The 26134-nt window shown below is 39.8% G+C and overlaps 1 protein-coding gene across 4 annotated transcripts in view; it reads right to left on the bottom strand.

Moving 5' to 3' along the window:
- The window catches only part of COMMD10 (COMM domain containing 10), a 185149-nt gene extending 171012 nt beyond the window's left edge, over nt 1-14137 (bottom strand). For 2 of the 4 annotated variants that reach the window (XR_005366529.1, XM_038551854.1), the window contains exons 1-4: nt 14030-14137; nt 12415-12505; nt 8383-8493; nt 6591-6746 (exon numbers count right to left, since the gene is read on the bottom strand). Coding sequence is in view for 3 of the 4 variants with exons in the window: in XM_038551854.1 (XP_038407782.1) it covers nt 6591-6746; nt 8383-8493; nt 12415-12505; nt 14030-14070 (399 nt within the window). In the remaining variant the exon portion in view is untranslated. Of the gene's footprint in view, nt 1-6590; nt 6747-8382; nt 8494-12414; nt 12506-13640; nt 13854-14029 lie in introns of those variants that run through there. The other 2 variants (XM_038551855.1, XM_038551856.1) reach the window with 2 other exon arrangements.
- Between the last annotated feature and the right edge of the window lie 11997 nt (nt 14138-26134).

Raw genomic sequence — 26134 nt, 5'->3', positions numbered from 1 at the left:
AACCACTGAGCCACCCAGGTGTCCCTAAAGAGATATATTTTTAAGAATGTCATAGAAGATTATGATTTTAGAAATATTGGCTATCCATCTTTAAATGGAATTTTCTCAAGAACCTGGAAGAAGATACGATGAAATTTCACTAGTGTACAATGAAATGAATAAATATTATGAATAAATTCACCAGGTATTTGGTAAAGTTAAGAACATTCTTAACGGGAGAAATTCACATTAAACGTATTCCAAACAAATTTAAGTGTCAAATATATTTTTAAAAACTCTAACAAACAGGGGATCCCTGGGTGGCTCAGCTCAGGTTTAGTGCCTGCCTTCGGCCCAGGGTGTGATCCTGGGAGTCTCTGCCTCCCTCTCTCTGTGTCTCTCATGAATAAATAAATAAAATCTTAAAAAAAAAAAAAAAAAAAAAAAACCTCTAACAAACACAAAAGTGCATTTTAAGAAAAGGAGCAGGCTACTCAGAGTGCTTAACATATGCCTTACATGCATTTCTCATCATCACATCTGTTACTAACTAAGGAGCAGAGTTAACTTAAAACGTAAAATTATTTTGGGGAAAAATTATACAAAATATTTTGTAAAATCACAGGGCACAGAAAAATTACGCAGCTAACACCTAGGTTGTAGTATAGACTAATGGCTTAGGAATGCGACTACTTGTGTCAAATCCCAGCTCTGCCACTTTACAGTCTCAGAGAACAGACAAATATGTCAGTAATAACTGAAATAGAAGTTTTTACATTTTATAGAGTAGGAATAAATGTAAAGGAACTCTAAACAGAATTTTACGAGTAAAACTGAATACGGTATTCAAGTTCTATCTCAAGGGAAATTCACAATTTAATAAATGTTGTAACACAGGCATTATAACAAAAAAATTAACAAAAAGCCTGTTAGGAGGGCACTGCTGACACAGGCAACAGTGATAAGAGGGAAGAAAACAAAATTCGAATAAGTGGTGGTGACATTTCAGTATCAAGTCTCCAAAGAGATAAGGTATATTAAAAAAAAAAAAAAAGTGAGATGGGATAAAATTTAAAAATCCCTTCAATCATATCTGGCAAAATCTATCATGAAGATTAATTTTCAGTCTGCCTCTGACTTACTGGACCTAAATAATAAAAGACAAAAAGGGGTGTTTTTAAAAATTAAAAATAAGCACCTTTGATTTTTTAACTTATTACTTAACCGAATCTGACAATTTGAATTTATAATTATTACCCACAGATGTTCCACTGCAAGTACTACATAGAGAGTTCATGCAAGTGAGCCCCTAAATTACCCAAACCAACAGTCATTATAGATACACCTTTCGTTCACTACGTAAGAAGTCTCTGCCATATATTTTTGTTGCTATTTAAATGACACTATCTATTTTCACACAGCCTAAATAGTTATCAGAGCCAAAAAGGAAGACAGCATTATAGCTGCAGGAGGTAGCATGATTTAAAAGGAACAAAGCTTAAGAAACAGACCTGATTCTCATGTAAGCTTCACCACAGACCAAGCGCGATAAGGTGGTAAAGATACCCTTTATAAAGTATTATTTTCTTCCTTTTCAAAGATATCATACATACACAGAAAACTCTGTAAACCACCCTACATAGTAAAATTGTGCCTGACACAGAAAAACTGTGTAGCTAACATCTAGGTAGACGTATACTATCATGGTGTAGGAGTGTGACTACTTTTGCCAAATCCCTGCTCTGCCACTTATTCAGATGCATGATCCTGAACCAGTTATTTAGTCCCTCTAAGCCTCAATTTTATTTTCAATATAAACTATAACTATTAAAAGGTTTTACAAGATACAAAGCACTTAGCAGAGCATTTGGCCTACAATAAATACATGAAATGTTTGCTATGATTTTAAGACAGAAGAACAAAGCTGCTGGAAATACAATGACAGATTTTAAGATATACTATAGAGCATTAGTAACAAAAACAGCATGGTACTGGCACAAAAACAGACACAGAGATCAATGACACAGAATAGAGAGCCCAGAAAGAAACCCACAATTACATGGTCAATCAATTTATGACAAAGGAGGCAAGAATATACAAGGGAGAATAGACAGTGTCTTCAATAAATGGTGCTGAGCAAGCTGGACAGCTACACACAAAAGAATGAAACTGGACCACTTTCTTAGATCATGCACTAAAATAAACTTGAAATGCATTAAAGAAATAAATGTGAAACTAAAACCATAAAATTTCTAGAAGAAACCATAGGCAGTAAATTTCTTTGACATCAGCCGCAGCAACATTATTTTTTAGATATGTCTCTTCAGGCAAGGGAAATAAAAGCAAAAATAAACTGCTAGGACTACATCAAAATAAAAAGCTTTTGCACAGCAAAAGAAACCAACAACAAAATGCAAAGAAAACCTATTGACTGGGAGAAGATATTCAAAAATGATGTATCTGATAAGGGGCTAATACCCAAAATAAAGAACTTATAAAACTCAACACCAAAAACACAATCTGATTAAAAAATGACTTGGACATTTTTCCAAAGACCTACATGTGGCCAACAGATACATGAAAAGATGCTGAACATCATTCATCATCAGAGAAATGCAAATCAAAACCACACTGAGATATCACCTTACACCTGTTAGAATGGAGAGAATCAAAAAGACAGTAACAAGATGAGGATGTGGAGAATAAGGAACCCTCCTCCTGCACTGCTGGTGGGAATGTAAATTTGTGCAGCCTCTGGAAAACAGTATAGAGTTGCCTCAAATAATTAAAAATAGAGAGGCCCCTGGCCAGCTCAATTGGTACAGTATTGGACTTTTTTTAAAAGATTTTATTTATTTATTTGAGAGAGAGAGAGAGAGAGAGAGTGCATGAAAGGATGGAGGGGCAGAGGGAGAGAGAGAAGCAGGAAGCCAACACAGGGCTCAACCCCAGGACCCCAGGATCATGACCTAAACCGAAGGCAGACCCTAACCAACTGAACCACCCAAGTGCCTGTAGAGTATGTGACTCTTGATCTCAGGGTCATGAATTTAAGCCTCACATTAGGCATAGAGCTTACTTTAAAAAAAAAAAAAAAAAGTAAAAGTAAAAATACCATATGATTCAGTAATTTTCTGAGTACCTATCCAAAGAAAACTAAAACACTAATTTGAAAACATATATGTACCTTTATTTATTATAGCATTATTTAGAATAGCCAAGATACGGAAGCAACATAAGTGTCCACCAATAGATGAATGGATAAAGACACATGGTGTGTGTGTGTGTGTGTGTGTGTGTATAGAAAAAGAATTTTTCTTATAGAAAAAGAATCTTCTGCATTCTTAAGGGAATAATACACAATTTATCATGTCCTTACAGCCTCCTCTTTGCATATTTTATATGACAACTGATTAAGCCACTTCTTAGATGTTAATATAATGCAACATAATTTGGATAAAAAATATTACTTTAAAAAAACTATCATCCAAAAGACACTGAAAAATTACACACTAATGGAAGCAGGAAGAAGAAATATTTTTAAGTGTATAAGTATACTGTACTTGTATAAATTCAAGAAAGAAAATTATATAAAGAAAAAGGCAAATATTAAAAGGCAAGTACAGATTTTGCTAAATTGAAATGGTTGCTAAATTGAAAGAAGAACCTCAAGGACACAGAATGGAAAACTAAAATCTGTACAGGATATACAGAAAAGTAGAAATTTAAATGATGAAACATGAAGCCATGATGTGGAGGACACCTGAGAACTCTCAGAATGCAGTTAAAAAAAAAAAAAAAAGGAGAGAAATGACAATAATAAAGAGCACTCTCTAACAGCCTGTAGCTTACATCATACGTAATGGTAAGAGACTGAATCATCACCTCCAAAACCGGAAACAAGGTGGAGCACCAAGCTGGCTCGGTCAGCACAATGTGCGACTCCTGATCTCAAGGTCCTGAGTTCGAGCCCTACATTGGGTGTGCAGATTATTTTTAAAAAATCTTAAAACAAGCAAACAAATTAACTAAATAAATAAAACTGGAAACAAGGTAGGATGTTTGGGCTTATGAGTCCTACTTACCATCATATTAAAAGTACTACTCAGTGCAATAGGGTAAATAAAAATAGTAAAACACTGAGCAAAACAAATAAAACCTGAACAGACTGTCTCTATTCATGGACAGGTCATAGAAGACAAGATCAATATATAAAAATCAACGGTGTTTCCATATACTAGCAGTAAACAACTACAACCCAGAATTTTAAAAACAGTACCATTAAAAAATAAATAAATAAATAAAAATAAATAAATAAATAAATAAAATGAAAAACAGTACCATTTACAATAACTCTAAAAACAAAAAATACTTAGGCACAAGTCTAACATAATACATACTGAATTTATATGCTGAAAAATGAACAAAGCTGTTATAACAAATCAAAGACAACCTAAATATGTGAGAGAGCTATACTCAATACTACTAAGAAGTCATTTCTCCACAAAGTGATCTATCTATAAGTTAAACATAATCTCAATCAAATTCTCAGCTGGATTTTTTGTAAATTTTTTTGAAAAGCTCCTTTTCAAATTTATATGAAAAGTCAAACTAGAATATGCCAAACAATTATGAAAAAAAAAAACACAAAATAAAACCTAAAGTTAGCAAACTCACAATACTTGATTTTAAGGCTTCCTACAATGCTTCTGTAATTAAGGCAGTATGATATTGGCATAAAAGCATAAAGATAGACACAGAGGTTAATGGAACCAAAAAACAGTGTCCAGAGAAAGAGACACACAAGTCTGTCAAATGATTTTTGACAAATGGGCCAAGGCAATTCAGTGACAAAGGATGTTATCAACATATTATGCTGGACATGTATAAATGAATATCTAAAATGAACATATTTATGCAGAAAAAAAGGAAATTTAATCTGCAACGTACACCAAATTAACTCAAAAGGGATCTTAGAGCTAAACATAAAACATTAACTTATAAAGCAGAAGAAAACAAAAGGGAAAATCTTTGTAACACTGAATTAGGCTACAAATTCTTAGATACAAAACCAAAAGCGGGATCAATAAAAGAAATTAACTGATAAAGCAAACTTCATTGGAATTAAAAGCTTTTCTTCTGCAAAAGCCACTGTTAGGAAAAGGAAAAGGGAAGCTATGGATGAGGAGAAAATATGTGCAAATCCCATCTGAGGACACATGCCCAGAATACATAAAGAATTAAAAAACGCAACAGAAAGAAATCAAACACTATCTCCATATTATAACAACCCAAAACAAAAACACTCCCATGCATTTCCATATGCTGGGATTGACACCTGAGACTGCCCTTTAGATTACTAACGTGGAGTTTCCTTATCTGTGATAGTATGGAAAAAACAGGCAAAAGCTCTGAACAGATGTTTTACTCATGAAAATATACAGAGACAAGTAAGCGCATAAAAAGATCATCCACATAATTTGTTGTTAGGAAAACACAAATTAAAAACACAAAATACCACCACAAACCTTAGATGAATAGCTTTGATAAAAGCAACTGACAATACTAAGTGCTAACAGGGTACTAGAACTCTCAGAGAATGCTGGGGAAAATGCACAATTATACCAATCCTTCACAAATCCTTTTAGCAAATCAGAGACGAGGAGAGAACACTTCCCAGCTTGTTTCACAATTCTAGTCTTACCCTGATACCATCAAAGATACCACAAAGAAACCATTATCTCCCATGAACACAGATGGAAAAACTGTTAACAAAATATTAGCAAATCAAATAGCAACATATAAAAAGGATGATATTCCACACCAAGTGAGACCCATCCCAGGAAAACAGAGTGGGTTGTAAATCTGAAAATCAGTTATGCAATAGAATCTAATATAAAAAGGCCAAAATCTGTGGGATCATTTAACCTCCAGTGACTAAAGGTAGAGCTGAAGAGCTCTGAATGTTGCTGCTATTTTACATTTGTCCCTAAGTGTTCACTTTGTTCACTAACTGCTGCTCGCACTAACACAGACACACAAAAACAACGTAATTATGTTATTCAGTAAAAATGTAGTAAGTCTTACAGACAGCTACACAGTTGACAAAAAAAAAAAAACAACTCTGCCTGAGTACTCAGAAAAGCAAAAAAAGGAAGACTGTCTCATTCCCATTCTGAAGTCACCGAACATATTTTAAACTAGCAACTAAAACTAAATCACACTGTGGTAGCCAATACGTCTGGAAATAATCTTACAAGAATATTGTATATAGGGGCCCCTGGGTAGCTCAGTCAGTTAAGCATCTGCCTTTCGTTCGGTCATGGTCCTGGGATCCTAGGATGGGGCCCCGCATTGCAGTCCCTGCTCAGCCAAGGAGTCTGCTTCTCTCTCTCCCTCTGCTGCTCCTCCCTGCTCATGTTCTCTCTCTCTCAAACAAATAAATAAAATCTTTAAAAATAAGTAAAAAATAAAAGGAATATTGTATATATTCTTTTTTTTATTTTTGCCTGACTACCTCTCATAAAACATTACCACTCTAAAACCCTTAAGGTACAACAATCTTTGCCATTCTTATTGAAAAATATCTTTCGGTTAATAGAATCCTCTACCTTGTGGGGAGCAAGAATCCTCTGCCTGAATTTTTCAACTGTTTCGTGACCCATAGAAGACCAAGCATTGCTGAACGCTTCTGCTTTGTCTTGTCTGAGATGAATGGTCTCTAACTGCTGCTGCAGAGCCGCTGGCTTCACGTTGTGATACACTGCCTATTCAAGAGGGAAAAAAAGATCACACATATCTCCAAGATTCATACAGAGACCTCAGATTATAATTAAATACAAAATTATCTTTAAATGATTTGAATGAAATGAATATTTCCTATTTCTATTGCAGAGTTTTAAAAATTTTACCAGTAATAATATACACAACTGGAAGATGCAGGGTTAAAAGGCCTAAATTATTCAGGCTATGCTTTTCCATTTTTGCCTGTGTTTTAAGTAATCCTAAGTCCACTTCATGGAAAAACTTTTTTGTAGCTATGTAAATGGTACCATAATTAAAATATCATTTCCTTATTTCACTTAACTATCTCAAAGAAATGTACAGGGCACCTGGGTGGCTCAGTTCTTTCAAGCATCTGACTTGGGCTCAGGTCATGATCTCAGGGTTCTGGAATTGAGCCCTCAGTCAGGCTCCCTGCTCAACAAGGAGTCTGCCTGAGATTCTCTCTCTCCCTCTGGCCCTTCCTCTGCTCATATTCACTCTTTCTCTCAAATAAATAAATAAACCTTAAAAAAAAAAAACAAAGAAATATACATTTATTTCTCAAATAAGAAAAAGTTTTCCAAGAAGCACTTTCTCAAAATTATCAATATCAACTTCCTAGGTAATATATAATAAAATATTATAAACATTTCTAGTAACATCTATTTCTTATCATCATTCTGGAACAATTTTTTTCATAAACTTCATGGTTGCTCTGTCCTACCTGATTATCTTTTACTAGTAATGAAAACTCACCAGGATTAAGAACTGTAGTCACCTTCATGATCCGTAATCAAGCCTATATGTAGTAGATGCCTGGGAGCTTGTCTTCCTAACAGTATCTGTTCTCTACAAGACTCTAGAAGCCACAGTACTATTTAAACTTTTATTTCACAAATATTCTACCAAGTCAACGTTCAGGAATTTAGTGAGACTCTATTCTAAGCCCAGCAATGTGCTAGGTTTATACAAGAGGAACTAAAGATCTGATAGGTCCCTCACAGATTCAAAATCCTGTATGAAGGTTGACATACAGGAAGTGACAATGTGCTCCACTCTGACAAGCCAAGGATAGAAGGGATCCAGATGAGGGGAAGGCTGCCCAGGGAAAGATCATGGTGGCAGTGAGAGGAGTGGGACTTGAAAGAAAACTGAATGCACTGGAATGTAGACAAAAACTAGGGAACCAAAAGGGCAGCTCAGTGGGAAGAAACAGTATGACAAAGGGTCCTCTAACAACTACTTCTCTTCTAAATGTTTTATTTATCATTCTCGTTAAAGAAATCCCCCAAAATCATTTATTAAATTTCTTAAATAAGAGAAATTTCTCTAAGTTATCAAACAAGGTAACAACAAAAATGTCTTATGCCCGTCTCAAGTCAGTGAAGTCTTGATTCATGCTGTCAAATACTTTACTCATGCTACTCAACATGCAGATTGTTTTCTAGAATGCAATACGGTAGGGAAAAAGTCATACATTCAAAATTTTTTTTACTATATTAAAATTATCAATTAAAATATATTCGCAGCTTTCATCTGTACCCTTTTTTGGAAGAAATACGATGTTTACAGCTATCAGAGCAGTACCAATCTGCAGTAAACGAACCATGGTTAGGAAGCATGGAGCACTCAGAATACCTGTTCTAAAATGAATGATACTGTTTCAAGAACTAAGTGAAGATCTTGTTTCTCTAGAGAAAATGCGGCCTGAAGTTTTTCTTCTTCTTCTTCACTGAAACTGCTCTCAGCCTACAACATAAAAAGCAAGCTATTAGCACACATTCGAGTATTCAAAACTTAAAAACTCAACAGAAGAGTATTTGGAGATTCATGTATTCATATGTGGATGAGAAACTGAAAGAAAAAGTGAATGCAGGGTGAAAGAAACTGATGTGTTTGTAAATTTCATTATCTCAAGAATCACAGTACAACTCAATATTTGGATCATGCCAAATCAAGCTCATTTTAAATTTAAAAAAAAACCATCATCATCATTTTAAGTTCTATGATTTATAGGAGGTGGAAACTAACAGTAACTACCAAAAGAGATGGACATTTACAAAAAACAATACTAGAAGGTAAAACCCCAAAATGTTGACAGTAATTAATAGTAATGTCCACCTTCCTCATTCAAGTATATTTACTGAGTATTTATTATGTGCTACAGAGAAATACATTTCATGCCCTCAAGTATACAATACTCTAGTTAGAAGAGCATGTAAAGGGCAGCCCTGGTGGCACAGCGGTTTGGCGCTGCCTGCAGCCTGGGGTGTGATCCTGGAGACTCGGGATAGAGTCCCGCATCGGGCTCCCTGCACGGAGCCTGCTTCTCCCTCTGCCTGTGTCTCTGCCTCTCTCTCTCTCTCTGTGTCTATGAATAAATAAATAAAATCTTAAAAAAAAAAAAAAAAAGAAAAAGAAAAGAAAAGCATGTAAAAACAAATAGTTATTCAAGTAATTTTTATTTTGATGAGTTCTTCAAAAATGTGATTTACAAGAGCATCTAGGGGTACCTGGGTGGCTCAGTCAGTTGGGCATCTGCCTTCGGCTCCAGGTTATGGTCCCAGATCCTGGGATCAAGACCTGCATTGGGCATCCTGCTCTGCAGGGGTCTGCTTCTCCTTCTGCCCCTCCCTCTGCTCTTGCTCTCTCTCTCTTTCTCACATACTCTCTCTCTCTCTCTCTCAAATCAATAAATAAAATCTTTTTTTTTTTAAAGAGCATCTATAGAACAGGAAATTAAGTCTTTTTTATAATTTGAATACATAATTTTCAAGACTTACACATTATACACATTAATTTGATAACCAAAATATCAGAGAAGATGGTTACCAAACTGAGTAGAACCTCTGACCAGTTCCCTTCTTTCCCTGACCTCCCTTCTTTCAAAATAATCTCCCTGACCTAAAGACACTGGTTTATTAAGTATGAAAAATATAAACTACCAGAATAACTTTACATAAAAATAACTACTTTATCCACACATACTAAAAACACCTTTCCCTTACGGCTGCCCCTCCCTAACAGCAATGTGGAGAAATTTCAGAAGTTCCACAAGTCCCCGCCTTGAAAGCTTAGGACAATAACTACATGGCTGTTCAACTGAAGCAGCACTAGAACCTAAAGGTAGCATATTTTGGGAGGTCAGTCATAACTCCTAGTCCCTACTACCTGTTTTATGACTGGGAAAATCATGAACCCAATTTGGCCAAAATGCCAATCACTTACCTCAAGAGAAATGTTTTGGCTTAAAAGTTGGAGGATTTCTGTGACTACCATACATCTTCTTGAAATAATCACGTAGGGGCACATGGCTCCGTCGGTTAAGCATCTGCCTCTTGATTTTGGCTCAGGTCATGATCTCAGGGTCATGAGATCGAGCCCCATGTGAGGCTCCAGGGTGGAATATGCTTAAGATTTTCTCTCTCTCTCTTCCCCCTGCCCCTCCCCCGACATGTGTGTGTGCGCACCCACGCGTGCTCGCTCTCTCTAATAAAGTCTTTTTTAAAATTATGAAATAATGACCTATAGTACCAGATTTTATCAATATGAGGAATATTATAATAATATTCCTGAGTCACAAAATGCAATGAATATTTATAATTTAACTTCCAAGTTGGTCAATCTGATTCCTTTTAACATACATCAAATAAGTTGTTTTGACAAAACAATAGTAGTGACTGGGCAGGTAGAAAGATAAAGTTGCTGTAAGGAACAGATGAATTAGTAACACAAAGCCATTAGAACAGTATTGGAGGGAGCAAACAAACTGGGAATCACAAATACCGGGGAATGGAGCTGCTCTTAGGTTGTGGTGTCTAGTCTCTCCCTCTACATCACAGATTCCTTATAGCCAGGAATTTGAGGACCTATATCTGTTTTCTGTTTTCCATGCAAGGAAAAGAAATAACTCTAAGAATAGCTATTGAGCACCGACTCCATAAGCACCAATGTATTAGGTATGGAAAAGGTAAAGATGGGTAAGACATGATAATTAAGGTATTCAAGGTCAGCGAAAGACTTTGCCATCAGAAAACAAATACTATGCTGTACTAAACTGATGTGACAATGAACCAAGTGTTTTAGAAGCATAGAAAACAAATTATTGAGAGCGAGATGGCCAAATCCTTGAAAGATGCCTAGTTTATTCACTGAAGAAGGGAAGAAAGACATTGCAGTTAAGGAAAAGAGTGTATGCACAGACACAGAGGTAGAAAAGTTCATGTTCTAGTAAAAGAGCAGAGTACAGTGTGATTGGAGCACTTGCAAAGTGGGAATAATATAGCTTGTGGCCATATTATACTATTATTATAAAGTGATTATAATACAATGCTAAAGATTTTGAACTTTTTCCCATGGGGTAATGGGAAGTCGATGATGGCTTTAAACACTGTAAAGATATGATCAGGGACTCCTGGGTGGCTCAGCAGTTGAGCGTCTGCCTTTGGCTCAGGCCGTGATCCCAGGGTCCTGGGATCGAGTCCCGCATCAAGCTCCCTGCATGGAGGCTGCTTCTACCTCTGCCTATGTCTCAGCTTCTCTCTGTGTGTCTCTCATGAATAAATAAATCTTTAAAAACAAACAAGCAAACAAACAAAAAGATATGATCAACTGGGCTTTTTTGTTTTTTAGGAAAAAAATATTTGGAGAGATAAATAGACTAGCATCATGAAGCAACAACAGGAGGGAGAAGACTTTGAGCAGAGATACCAGTTTGAAGACAGTTAATGCATTCTACAGCAGGGACATAAAGGATCTGAACTAAGACTATGAAGAGAACTTGAATTTGAGAGACACATCAGATGAAGAAAGGGCTCTGAAGCCGGTTGGCTCCCAGGAAAAGGAAGAGGAAGTGGTCCAGGTTCTCTGGGTGTGGTACAGAAGTGCTGAACCACTATATTCTACACCTGAAACTAACATTACATAGTATGATAACTAACTGGAATTTAAAAAAAAAAAATTTTAAAGTTCAGGTTCTCATTTAATGGTGACGCCTGGCACCACCAGGCAGAGCAGTTACTAGTTACTAGGTGCTCCATAAACATGTATTGGATGGAATTAAATTTTCACAACGCATTAAAGAAGTTAACTTAGATTGGTGACCAAGGAGTAAATCACTAAACATCAATATGTCCAAAATAATCACACCCTTGAAATAGAAGAGACAGATTCAATAAAAGATTAAATATTGGGGTGATAGCAAAACCACATCATTATTTTTAAGAGGAAGAATGAAATCAGAATTTCCCCAAAGCATGTTACACAGAACCTGAGTCCCAAAATATATACCATAATATCACAGTTCCAAGGTCAAACACGTTTGGAAAATCTTGCACACCATATTCACCCTTAAATGTTTACTGTAAACACTACCATAAAATATATTTATATTTTATATACTTATATTATAAATATTTATATATTTATAAATATGTTTATACATGCATATGTATACACACACACTCTCTGAAAAGTTCCTTAAAAAAAAAAGATTAAATTTAACGAAGAGAGAGTTTCCCAAATTTTTGACGATGGGACATTACAAAATTTTCTATAGACTCAGTGAGCACTGGGGAACACTGTACTTTGGAGAAAGTTTCTCAAGTAGAAACAGAGTTTCAGTGCAATCACAAGAAAGTATTATAAACTACAGAAATGAAAAATACAAACCTTCAGGTGAAGTTTTTGAAGAATTCGGGTGAGCAACCGTGGAAACCTTCCTATTTCTATTGCATTTATCAGCGACACTGCTTTTTTCATGCTAAACAAATTTGTAAAACAAAATTTTAACATGAGTTTTCTAAGTGATACTGTACTTGCCATAAGTACACTTGTCCATAATTACTATTGTCTCAAAGTTTCCATTTCAACAACTCTGATTGCTATAAAGAAGATAATGGCCAGCAAAGGAAGCAGGACATTTCCAGAAAGATGCCACCCAAAAGTACTTTTCCATTTGGCAGTTTCTCTTTCTTTGAAGCAAGGTGAACTACTGAGGGAAGCTTGCATTCTGTGGGGAGTGACATTAACTCAGCAGCGAGTATTTAATACTCACTTAACCCACAGAGGAACTATGGAAAGAGTGGAAGGAGGAAAGTGGCAATGACACCAAAATACGAAGAAAAGAATGCTGCACAGCAGATAATGCTATTATAAGTGTGTGTGTGATAGACAAAATCATTTGGGGTAACAGTACATAATTGTTTTAAAACCCTGCTTCAACAGTAATAATCAACTTTAGGCGATAAGAACTATTTTACTGCATTATACTGGATATAGCTTACTGATGTGGTGGGGATTAAACAGGTCACTGATGGGAGGAACTGGCCATCACAAATCAAGGAATCCAGGAAGAAGGAAAAACTTTAAAATGACAACTCTCTTCTTCAAGAAGATTCCTGCCCAGTCAGGGCACAAGGAAATTACTTTCCAACTTCAATTACTTACCGGCACACACCACCTGCGCTAGTATTTGTTTTCCATGAAATGAGAATCACTTCTATGTAAATAATTGCATTTTAAGAGAGGCCTTTATATCACCACCCTGGACAGCCCACCTCACCCACCAAAAATGAACCAAAAATAAATGAAATCAAAAGGCATGTTACCAAATTCTGGCTAGATACTGTAACCAGCTCAAAACCCGGCCTTGAGCTACTCTATCGGCCTGAGGGCTACTCTATCTTGACTGAAAAGGATCTGAAGGGGCGCCCGGGTGGCTCGGTTAAGCGTCTGCCTCCCACTCAGGTCCTGATCCTGGGGTCCTGGGATGAACCAGGAGGGGGCCTCTGCCCAGCAGGGAGGCTGGGTCTCTGTCTCCGCGGCCTCCCGCAAGCTCTCTCTCGTTCTCCCTCAAATACATGATTAAAAAAAAAATTATTTTAAGGGATATTGACACGTGTTAGGGATTAAAGTCCGTCCGGCACCAACGCGAGCCCTTAGCATAATCAGGCCCGAGAGAGCGCGGCGAAAACAGAAAGGCCACAGCTTCCCGCGTCACTCAGCAGCACTCCAGGGAGGCTCGGGTCCTCCCGACCGCACACTGGGCATCGCGACACACGCCACACGCCGGCCCACGGCCCCCAGCCGCCAGGCGCCCCGCAGCCCCGTAGGTGAACCACCGGGAACGGGAGACGCCCACAGTCCCCCGCACCCCTGCGGGGCCGCCCCGCCCTTTCGCCACTCCGCACGGCCACCCCCTCGGCGGGGCGCGTCTCGGAGCCCAGGCGACAGCCGGCAGGGGCGTCCCGGCGCCGCCCGCGGCCCCGCCACCCCAGGCAGCTACCTGGGGCTCTCCGGCAGGATCAGCGCCGTGGCGGCCGCCATCCTTGTCGCTCCCACGCCTGGCCCCGCCCATGCGCTGTCAGCCCAGCCAATGGGGGCGGGCCTACGGAAAGCCGGGAGGGCCCAGCCGCGCAGCCTCCGCCTCGGGCGCCGGGGCCGCCGGGGCCGCCGGGGCCGCCGGGGCCGCCGGGGCCTGGCCCTGCCCCGGGGCGGAGGGGAGGGGCCGTCCTCGCCGTGCTCCCTCCGCCGTCGCTGTTCCGCCTCAAGCCGGTGTGCCTGTCAACTAGTTATCTATTTGCTTATTAGACATGCGCAGCTGACCCTGGACCGCTGGCGGTTAAGGATGCCCAGCCGGCCACAAAGTCAAAAATCCAGGTAGAACTCTGGACTCCCTAAAAAAAAAAAAAAAAGAGCTTTGGACTCCCCAGAAACTTAAGTACTGACAGCCTCCCGTTCACCGAGTGCCTTGCTTGGCGACAACCTAGTAGATTGACTCATTTTGTAGGTTCTATTTATTGTATACTATATTATTATAATAAGCTGCAGTAAGCTAGAGACGAGAAAATGTTATTAAGGACATCCTCGGAAGGGGCGCCTGGTAGCCCAGGTCCTGATCCGGGGTCCGGAGATGGAGCCCTGCGGTTGGGCTCCCTGCCCAGAGGGGAGTCAGCTTCTCCCGCTCCCTCTGCTGCTCCCCCTGCCTGGTGCTCGCGCGCGTGCTCTCTCGCTCTCTCTGTCAAATGAATAAATAGAATCTTTTAAAAAAAGGAAATCAAAAGGAAAATACATTACAGTGCGGTACTATATCAAAAATCTGAGTATGAGTGGACTTGCGCAGTTCAAACGTGAGTTGTGCGCAGGTCAAAGGTATATATATCTGGATGTGAATGTGTATCTTTTTTAAAAAGATTTTATTTATTTATTCATGAGAGACAGAGAAAGAGAGAGGGGCAGAGACACAGGCAGAGGGAGAAGCAGGCTCCCTGCACCGGGCGCCCGACGTGGGACTCGATCTCGGTCTCCAGGATCGCGCCCTGGGCTGAAGGCGGCGCCAAACCGCTGAGCCACCCGGGCTGCGCTGAATGTGTGTTTTTATGTTGTAGGCATGTATAAACATATTGAGGTGTCTGTGCATATACATAAACGTTTACTTAGCAGAGAAAGTTTAAGCACCCCACCCCAGCCAGTGTCTGGTCTATGCTGCGGAGGGGCAGGCAGTGGTAAGCTCCCCCCAAAACCAGCCTGGGGGGTGTCACCCATCAACCCCCAGGAGAGGTCATGCCACCAGCTCCAGCCTAGGCACTGCGTAACCAGCCCTTCCTGTATCTGTATCCCTGCGACTGTAGGGCACCAGGCAGAGCTTGCAGTGTATACCTTCATTCCTCCAATAGAATTTGTTGAGCACCTATTGTATGCAAGATACTGTGTTAGGCATTGGAGATACAAAAAAAAAAAACAAAATGCCTGCCCTCAGGATTTGCCGGTACTTCAAATGGACAAATTTTATTGCTCCCCTCTGTGGTCTGGTGCTGAGCTAGGTCCTGCTTAATAGGGAAAATTGATACCCACCCAGACTGCCATTTAGAATCTCACAGTAGAGCAGGGACACAACATGGGTTCATACAAACCTTTGTAGGCCTTGGGGAAAAACACATAGTACATTGAAAGGATTCGGAGGTGAGAGAAGTGGTAAAGCACGACCTGGAAACCTCTCTGTTACAGGTGGCATGAAGTCTTGAATGATAGATTATGGCTGGTGCCTTTGAGCTAGTGAGAAATGCGGACTCATTAATGTTTTCAAGTAGAGAAATTTTTGTGATGAGAGCTACTGTTCTTTTTTTGTCTTGTTTTTGGTTTTTGTCTTTTGAAGATTACTGTCAGCCAAATGATGATTGGATTGGAAAGAGGTAAGCAGGGAAGTCAAACAGGGAACTATTGCAATAATCTATGGAAGGCAGTAAAATCCTGTGGTAGTAAAATAGCATTAGAGGATGAAAAAAATAGCAAGTGAGTTAGAGTTATATTTCAGCTGTAGAATCTTCGGGAGCTGGCAAAAGATTGAATTTAATTTTCCTACCTAATTATGTTTTACTTAAATTATTATTTAAATTAGTTGGCATTCCTAGAGCAGCCCAAAAACATCCTAAGTGAAAGGAGAAGCCAGATTGCAAATTAAAAGTGAATAATCCCCACATGGATAATTGAGTCAATTATACAGTGTGTTGAACACATACAAATACATTTAATTCTACAACACTCCACACACTCCCCAATTTGTGCAGTATCAGAAAAAGATGTATGTGAATCTACATAAATTATAGGTGCCTGATACAAACACAGATTACTTTACCTGGCATCATTTTAGAAGGGTCCCAGTTGCCTCAACTTCTGGATAATTTCCCTTGTGTTTTAATTCCTTGCCTGAAGTAGAGCCACTAACCAGCTAAAACCATTTTGAATCTGTAATGAAATTTACCTCCTCGTTTCCTTCAAAACCATAGCTAGTATTTTGAGCTAAAGGGCATCAGAATGGTTGAAGCCCTAAATCCATGTAACCTGGAATGAAGCCTCCCCTAAATTTCTTATTCCTGATCTGAAAAATGAGAATAAGAATAATATCTGTGTTTGCTCCCCTGGGCTGCGGTAAGAAGTAAAACAGTGTGATGTTTATGTGGGAGAAGTACTCTCCCCTCCTTTATAATGCAAAGCACCGACTTCCAAGGTTTTAGAAAAAAAAAAAAAAAATCTCCAGGGTTTCTCTTAATTTCATTGATGGGGTTATTACTTTCTATTGGTACTTGTTGCTATAAAGGCTTGATGCAGAGAATAATTTTACCCCTTAAATGAGACTCTCACCCAAAATATTTCTGTGGTCTCTGGAGTATAGGTATATGAGACCACGAAAAAGTCCTTGTTGCCACCGGCTAGAGACCTCCTAGAGGTCTATGCACCTCCTAGAGGCACAGTTCTATACTACCCCTAACCCTCAGACTTGTCAACTTGTCTTGATGATGGGTCCAGAGCCCAGATTAGCTGCCCTGATCTGTTATGGCTTCTAAACATGCTGAATGCCCCCAAACTTCTTCCATATCCTTGCCTTCATTGCAACTTCCACCAAATCCAACTTCTTCTATTTTTTCATCCTGTGTTAGCCTGGGTTGTCTACAAAACAGCCTGAGGAAGTGAATTGCATTCACTTTTGCATTAGGAGTGAATGCAAAAGGAAAGGAGGGAAGCAAATACAAGGAGACATGTTATCCAGCTGGTTACAGATGGAAAACCTAGTTTATTTCTCAGTGCTGTGGTATTTCCAGACACACTATTTTGAGGTACGGTGTCTTAGAACAGCCAGGAGGTGGGAGTGAGCACATTTGTCTGCAGACTCTTTCCAATCTTCTTGTTGGTCAAAATTTGTCCCATCGGCTCACACCTGCCCTCTATTCCAGGGGTATGTTACCTGGCACTTGTAGGCATTCATGGGAAAATCCAGAACTTCCATGAGTTTGGCATAACCCCTGCCCCTACCTCTTGGATATCTCCTCTCCCATTACACACCCCGCCAAGGGTGACAGCAAGTGGCAGGGGCTTTAAGAGCAACAGTTCAGAGTTCACTGGGGCCCCTTTATCAGGAAAGTTGAACAATGAACCAAGATGATGAACCATCTCAGGATGAAGTAAAGCTGAGCATATCTGGGGAGGTACATAACTCAGAGACAGTTTTGCTCCTTGGGTGGAATCTCAACCCAAGAGTTGAATGAGCCTTGAATATTTTAGCTCTTTGGTGATGCAGGCTTTTTAGTTCACATATACCCTGTGTCTGTAACAGCAAGGTTGGAGCACTGTATCCCAGGAGCTAACACTTCCATCTGGGTAAGACCTTTGTCCTGTTTGGGGACCCTCCCTTTGGGCAAGTTCTTTTTCAAGAGCCCCATGGCCACTTCCTACAATATAGTCTGCACCCACTCTCTCCCCACACCACATGATTTACATATTTGATACCCAGTGGAGTAAATACAAGATCTGGGCCTTTTATCCCCCACAAAGTCTCCTCCAACCCTTAAGGAAACCCTGGGTACACCTAGGAGCCCAGCCCAAATCAATGCAAGGAAGGGTAATTTGGAGGAAGGGTAATACCTACTCACCCAACAGACTAGTATCTGAGTCCTGGGAACCCAGTCCAGCCAGGACAGCCTTGTAAGCAAGCTCTTGATACATATTGTCAAACTGGGAGCATAGGCATTTTATTACGCACCTCGAATATTCTGGCAGTGGGTTGGCTAAGCACCTGGCCTAGGTCCTTAACTCTGAAAGTCTGTAGTCCTACAACTCATCCCACATTTCTCAGGTAAACTCTCAAAGGTTAGAGTCACAGAAGGGCAGAAGGCTAGAACTACCAACTACTTACACCCTGTCCCCAGATGACTAGCAAATGCAAAATTCACATTCCGCTGCTTTGTCGCATTCTCTTGCAGAAGCCATTGGCCCAGTTTTTCTCCTCCTCAACACCACACGGAACACACACCTCCCCCTTCTCCACAACACCCCTTGGTCACAGTTGCTAGCCCTGTTTTTAGCTCTGAAGTAAGCACTTGCCTCATAGGTGTGAGTGAATTGGTTGAAGTGGAACCGAAGAACACCCTTCTAGATGAGAAACATGAGATTGTTCACTCCACATTTCTCCTCTGATTCTCGGGGGAATGAAGTCTCAAAACTGCATATTTTTTATGAGTCGGTTATGGGAAGGTTCCTGTTTGATGTGAGATACATCAGGAATAAAGAACACATGAGCATCATCTGTTCTCTGAGTATTTGCACATGAGGTTGTGATGTGGAAAGGAAGCAAGAAGCTCAGGGGAAAAGGAAGAGAAAAGAAGAGAAAAGCAAAGCAAAGAATAGCATCAAGGTTGCAGGCCACATTTGCCCATAACAAACAATATTAAGCAAATGGAGTGTGGGCAGGGGTATGGGAGGGAAATGTTTATTAAAATGTGATAAAGATATACTTTGTGCTAAATGAACAGATCCCTTTCTACTCTACTCTTAGAGTTGAAAATCATCTCAAATTATCACCCCTCCATTTTAATTTGCACCTAGTTTCCTCCGTTCTACTTCCCCTAGGCCTGTGCCATTAACAGGACTGATATTTACACATGGAAGGTGTGAAAGATTGAATGGTTTCTTCAGTAATTTCCACCACTGAACACAGTTGGAAAATAAGTTTCCCATACAGACATATTGTGTGTGGTGTTGTTACAGTTTCCCTTTAACCCCATCTCTAGTAAAGAAATAAAAGTAGTAGACACAACAAACATGCAACAGAAAAAGAAAACTCCACCCAGTGGCAGCAAATGAGAAGAGAAGCGTAACTTAATAACACATTTGAAAAAGTATCTTCCAGGAAAAGAAACAAAGCATCTGCCTGGTTAATATGTACCCTAAAGGTGATGCCCCACCTACTGAAACAGTGCTAGAAAGAGGTGTCCACAAAGCCATGAGAATTCCCCAGTGTATATATTCCCCAATTTAAAGAGGAGCAGGATGAGAGGTAAATAGCCAAGAGGAAAGTGTGGGAAATCCTGGGGGCTTTAAGTCTATGAGGGCTGGTACTCGGTGGAGGAACCTCCAGGAATCACTCTTTTGTCATGTCCCGGCAAGGGGAAAAGTGAGTGGTAAGGCAGAAAAAACAAAATTATATTTAGTATCCCAAATGAGGAGTAAGGAGTTAGAAATTTAAAAAGAGAAAATAAGAAGAAAAGATACCTGAAGACAAAGCCAATGGAAACGATTACATTGGAGCTGTAGTGAAAGTAGATTCCCTCAGTATCCCCTCCTCCCTCCACTATTAACACTGGCTGAAGTCCACAGGAACCCTAGTTCTTCCCCTATACAAAGTGGGAATGAGAGAATGAAATATGGAAATGAGGGGCACCTGGGTGGCTCAGAATCCTGACTCAAGATTTTGGCTCAGGTCATGATGTCAGGGTTGAGCCCTGAGATCAAGCCCTATGTTGGGCTTTCCTTTTTTTTTGTTGTTTTTTGTTTTGTTTTGTTTTGTTTTAAGATTTTATTTATTCATGAGAGACACAGGCAGAGGGAGAAGCAGGCTCCATGCAGGGAGCCCGACATGGGACTCGATCCTGGGACTCCAGGAACACACCCTGGGCCGAAGGTAGGCACTAAACTGCTGAGCCACCCTGGCTGCCCTACGTTGGGCTTTCCACTGAGTATTGAACCTGCTTGAAATTCTCTCTCCCTCTCCTTTTGCCCCTCTCCACCTTAAAACAAAACAAAGCAAAACAAAACAAAAAAGATAAATCTTAAGGAATAGAGAAGTGAACATCAGGCCTGGCTCAGGAGGAGTCAGAGGCTCTGGGGTGCCACAGTAAATGAAGGGCTAATCTAAGAGCCTGGGGCATCCCTGCTCAGGGGTAAATTGTGATACAAGACAGTGACTAAAATCTCAGAGTTGAGATATTGGAAATTAAATCCACCAAAAAATGCTACCCTCAGCCCTGGCTTCCCCCTAAGTTTTTGGAGAGAAGTAGATAGAAAGCAACACTTAGCCATCAAGCTGGCATCCTGGATGGAAAAACAAACAGATCTCACAGTAGCAGGCAAAAGAACTAAAAAACTCTGGCACCACATCAGAGGTCTGGGCAGAGCTGTCCACATTCCACCCAAACAGGATGAGAAAAAGGGACATGGCAACTGCATAGTCATCCCATAGAAACCTACATGAAAAAGAGGTATACAGTATGAAAAAAAAAAAAAAAACACATGAAAAGTGCAATCTGGAATAAAATATAGCCTAAGAGGCAGAAGAAAATCCCATGTGAATGCTCAAGATAGCACTTAGTAAGAAAATTCAGTGGAAAAAGAGCTAAAAGAACTTGGAAAAAAACATCAAAATTAGATGTAGAAGGTGTTGTGAAACCAAAAAAGAGATAGAGGACTAAAATTGCACCATTTCCTAACTAATATATAAGCCAGAAACTGAGAAAAACAGACTAAACACAATTGCAAATTGAATTTTTAACAGAAAGGAAGGACTATTCATAGCAAAGGAAAGAGACAAACACAAAGTAGATACTGAGAACACAGAAAGGCCAAAACAAAGATAACTATGTCCCCAAGTCAAAGAACCCAATAGATAGACACAAAAATACATTCAAATAGCATAGAAGTCTGACTCTGTTTTTGATGTTTGACAGCTAACAGCTTTCAAGCCCCCATCACCACCTCCCCCTGCTGCCCAGTAGGGCCAGACTAATCAGGAAGCCCAGGGGCTCCCTCCTTTAGCACTGGGAAGAAGTCCAAACCACATAAGCTGCTGGTGTGCATGGGATAACCATGCTGGTTTCACTCCCTAAACACCATGAAACACCTTGCCAAGAGCCCTTTTCCCTTCTCCCAGGCCATTTTTGGACCTGCTTGGGGTGCCTGCCCTACTCCTCCCAGAAAGCCCCACTATGTGAGTAACAAACCTTTCATACTTTCCCATTGTGTGTTTACCTTCATCAGTCTCTACACCAAACCCAGTTCCAGCTGGGGGTGACAAGTCCACCTCACTTCGATGGGAGTATCATTACAAATAAAAGCCAGAAGACAATTTCTCCATAAGATTGAAAAAATTCTATGTGTAGTTTGATGGAAGAGTGTATTGTGTTCCAAAGAACCTGATACAAAATGGTGATCCCAGGACAAATTCTGGTAAAGTTATCAAACTCCAAGAATAAAGTAAATTATTTGGGCATCCAAATGAAAAAAAAGTGAGAGGAAAAAGAATCGACAAATTTCAGACTTCTCCATAGCAGGATCTACAAAGTTTTGAGAAAAAATGCTTATGTCCAGCCAAGAAGCTATTCAATTTTTAGGCAAAAGTTACATATTCTCAACCAGAATTACAGTAATAGTTTTTAAGAGTTCCTTTTGGGAAAAGTGGTGGCTGAAAACAAATCAACCAAGACATTAATGAAAATAAAGAAGTCGGGAATGGGAGTCCTTTGGCATGTAGTGAACACTAAATCCATATAGAACTAAGGTTCAGTTAAAATGGAAATTAGGTTTATAAAATTAAATATGAGTATTTTAATGTTTGATGATGTAAAATTAATGTACTGCTAAGAGAACAAGTTTCAGAATGGACAAAATAAGTGCAATCAAATTTTAAGAGTACTGATTTCTAAATCTTTCACACTATCTTAGATGAAATACATGGCATAAGCAATAAATTGGCTGTAACTCTGTAGGCTTTTCTTAATCTTTGCAAGGGTAACAATCTGCAGAACTGTGGTCTGAATATGGTCCATCAGTATTCCTGTGGAACTATTTCACTCATTTTGTTTGATCTACTCAGTGATGACAGAGGCAACATAATCAGAGAGATTTTTATTTTGAAAACAATATGAAGTGACTTAATATTTACATCTTGCTTCATGAATCATATTCTACTCCTGAAGGCCCTTGAGTTTGAGACTCTGGCTTTAGAGGAGTATTTTAGGAACACATGCCTTTGTTAAAGAAGCAATGATCTAAAATAATTTCCTTGGTTTCTTTTCCTTCTCTTATCCACTTTACTAAAATCATTTTACATGTCTATAGGTAGATTGCATATATCACATACAGATCAAGATCCAGACATAAATATGCATACAGGGATCACTGGAATTCAATTTGGCAAATGTTCGCAAGATTCCTGACTAGTAAGATTTTTTCTATAATTTTCATCATCTACTTTGTATTTCCCTGCCTTGCTGGAATTTCCAAAAATGAGAATGTATTGTTTGTACAGAAACAGTAAAGTCATCATTCAAAACATAATGAAAACAAAGTGAATTACTTTTGTGCCTTTTTTTTTTTTACATTAGATGCTAAAAGAGCTTACCTATCAATAACATTACTTTGAGTGACCGAAATATTAACATCATTTCTTGTGGTAATTTGAGTAATATTTATTCATTACTCATCATCAAAATTCACGTAAGATCTTTTTTGTGTTAAAGAAAGAAAGGTTCAAAGTAAATTATTAATACTACTGCATTTAGAAAGAGTGTAATCACTTGTCTCCTCAGCATAACCTCCCATCTTTTGTTTACACGAGATTTAAGAGCTTTTCCCGTTAGCGTTTGTTTAGATATTAGTAGTGACAAGAGGGGCACAGTTACTTTTCTTCAGCATCAGACAGCACAACATTACTGAAGATAATGCGGTTCTTCTAACAAGTCAAAGAGCCAGAGAGGTCCTACCTGGTCTCATTAAAACCCCAGGTAACTCATAGGATTTGTTTGACATGTCACCAAATTCCCTCATTTTTCCAACAACACGCCAGCCCATTCTCAGTTCTGTGTCTAGAACTGGAGTCATTTCTCCTTTGTGATACTTTCAAACAGAAAAAGGTCATTAGGCTTTAAAAAAGCTAATAAATCCAAATAAAGTATGGATCTCAGTTAATAGTAATGTATCAGTATTGGTTTATTAATTGTAACAAATATGCCATATTCATCTGATATCTGTTATTTAAAAAACACAGTCCTACCCCATGAGGAACTTACGAACTAAGGTGAAATTAAAAAAAAAAAAAAAAAGACAATGCAAAGTAGACAAGAGCGCCATGGTTGATGTGAACACGGGTCACTGTGGATGCTCTGAATCCACCATGGTATTCATGGTACCATAATAGCCACCCTTTATCAAGCTATGCTTACTGTGTGTGCCCAGCATAGTTTTAAGTGCTTTACAAGCATTATTTCATTGTACCTCACAACAGTTCTATGCGCAGGTCCACTTGCAAGGATAAGGAAACTAACAAAGAGAATTTGCATAACTTTCCCACGGTCATTCAGTGGTGGTGGTAGGTAGAGCCAGGACCTGAATGCCATGTGCTAACTCAAGACTTGACTTTTCACCACTGTCCTGCTGAGAGTTCCAGAAAGGCTGAAGGTAACAAGGAGCATGATCTTCAAGAGAGCTCACAGACAGAAACTTTGTGATGAATGCATAACAACAGAAGAGGCTAAGAAGGAAGAGTCAGAGAGGAATGCGGTAGAATCAAGAGTTGAGATGGCTTCAAGAACCAGAGTGTGGCCATCAGCATTAAATACCAAGAGGAGGTCAAGCAAAAAAAATGATATAAAGGACCTCGGGCTTGGGACGCCTGGGTGTCTCCATCAGTTGAGTGTCTGACTCTTGGTTTTAGCTCAGGTCATGATCTCAGGGTCGTGGGATCTGCTCTGCATCAGGCTCTATGTTCAGAAGGGGGTCTGCTTGGGATTCTCTCCATCTCTCTTGCCTTGTGCCCCTCTCCCTGTTCACGCTGTCTCTCTGAAATAAATAAATCTTTTTTTTAAAGGTCCTTGGGCTTTAACTATAGTGGTGTTCTTGGGGATCTTGGCAAGGGAAGTTTGGGGTGCATGGAGGTTGGGGGGAGCCAATGCCAAACACAGTGAGTTGACAATGAAGAAATACGTGACAGATATGGATATACAGAGGGCACCCAGCTGGCTCAGTCAATAAAGCATGGATCTCTTGATCTCAGAATTGTGAGTTCAAGCCCCAGGTTGAGGGTAGAGTTTATGAAAGAAAGAAAAGAAGAAAAGAAAAGAAAAGAAAAAAGAAAAAAGGAAAGGAAAGGAAAGGAAAGGGAAAAGAAAAGAAAAGAAAAGAAAAGAAAAGAAAAAAGAGAAAGAAAGAGAGATACATTGAGTGCTGAGCATTATTTCTAGAACTCAGCAACAAACGTCTACCCAAAGAGAGATCATTTTCTACAGTTGGTTTTGCTTTGTTTTTCTAAAAATGGAGAGACCAGAGCATGGGTAGTGGGTGTTGAGCTGACCCACCTAGCTTCTCTTCCACTCAGTTTTGCAACAGCATCTAATTTTATGACTATTCCTCTTCTCCCACTCCATGCTGTCTTGTTGGGATTGCCAGTCTGGGGCGCAGGTTCTGACCCACCTTAGGACCACTCAATACTGTCACCAGGGACTTTAGAACTTGATTGACACTAGGATAAAAATGGTTAGAGTTGATTCACCCCAACAATGAGGAGGAGTCCAGCCCATGGTTAAAAACCTCTTATGAGTTTTCAGCGTGACCATGTGGAAGCTTTCCCTGGCAGGCCTCAGGGAAGAAAGTTGCCTGTCCCACACCAGTTGGGTGCACAGCCAGGGCACTGAGTCTGAGGGGGAGTTGTAGTCAAGGACTAAGCCCCTTTGGCTCATGCTCTTGGCACACTTGCATTTCTGGCCAGGTGCCTCCATTCCTTGGTCCCTTTCTCTGAGGCTTTGGGCACAGATCTTCTTCAGTTACTTCTACTCCTTATTGGGAGGAGGAAGGAATCTGAAAGACACCTTTCTCCACTCTGACTTGGTAGCCATTACTCTTCCATGTCTAGACCTTACCCACCTTGTCTCCCCCAACACAAGGGGCATAAAGTTTTATGCAGGAGCCTTCCGTTCAGGGCTCCCTCGGCAGTGTTTGCACAGATCTACCTGAACCTTGCCCAGGAGGAACATGGAACAGAGGGAGTCCTGCTCTGTCTGGTATTAGTCTCCCTCTTATTCCACTGCAGTGCCTAAAGACTTGAGTCTTCTTCTTTGGCTCTATTTGTTGCTTTAAGCAGCTACTATGTCAACCTGACCACTCAGCTCTCCCCCAAATCAGCGGAGATCCTGACCACTGGTCCTGAAGGCCACGGTCTATAATGCAATACTACCCATCCCCAGAGAGCTGCCCTGGCACCTGTTCTTCTCAAAGCCAGTTCTTGTGCATTTCCTTACACATGATGGGCCCTTTTTTGGCTTCAGTTAGCCAGAGCTCTTTGTAGTTGCAAAACCCTAGCTGTCTTGAATGTATCTATAGGCTGATCATGAAAAGCCAACAAAGAAACTAAAAAAAAAAAAAAAGTCCATATCAGTCCACATAACTAACTGGGTATCTTCAACACAGACAGCTTGAGAAAGAGACATAATGGGAGTTATACATTTTATCTGAAATATTTTCTCAACTATATTTCAGCCAAATGTATCATTTTCAGTTATCGTCCTGAAGCAAAAAACAAAGTACCAAGATAAAGATATATTTACCATACCTAAGGGTCTGTCATAAATTT

Source organism: Canis lupus, chromosome 11, assembly GCF_011100685.1.
Source record: "Canis lupus familiaris isolate Mischka breed German Shepherd chromosome 11, alternate assembly UU_Cfam_GSD_1.0, whole genome shotgun sequence".
In the NCBI taxonomy this organism is placed as follows: Eukaryota; Metazoa; Chordata; class Mammalia; order Carnivora; family Canidae; genus Canis; species Canis lupus.
The sequence above is the reverse complement of the archived record's forward strand: the minus strand, read 5'-3'. Positions and strand labels throughout refer to the sequence as shown.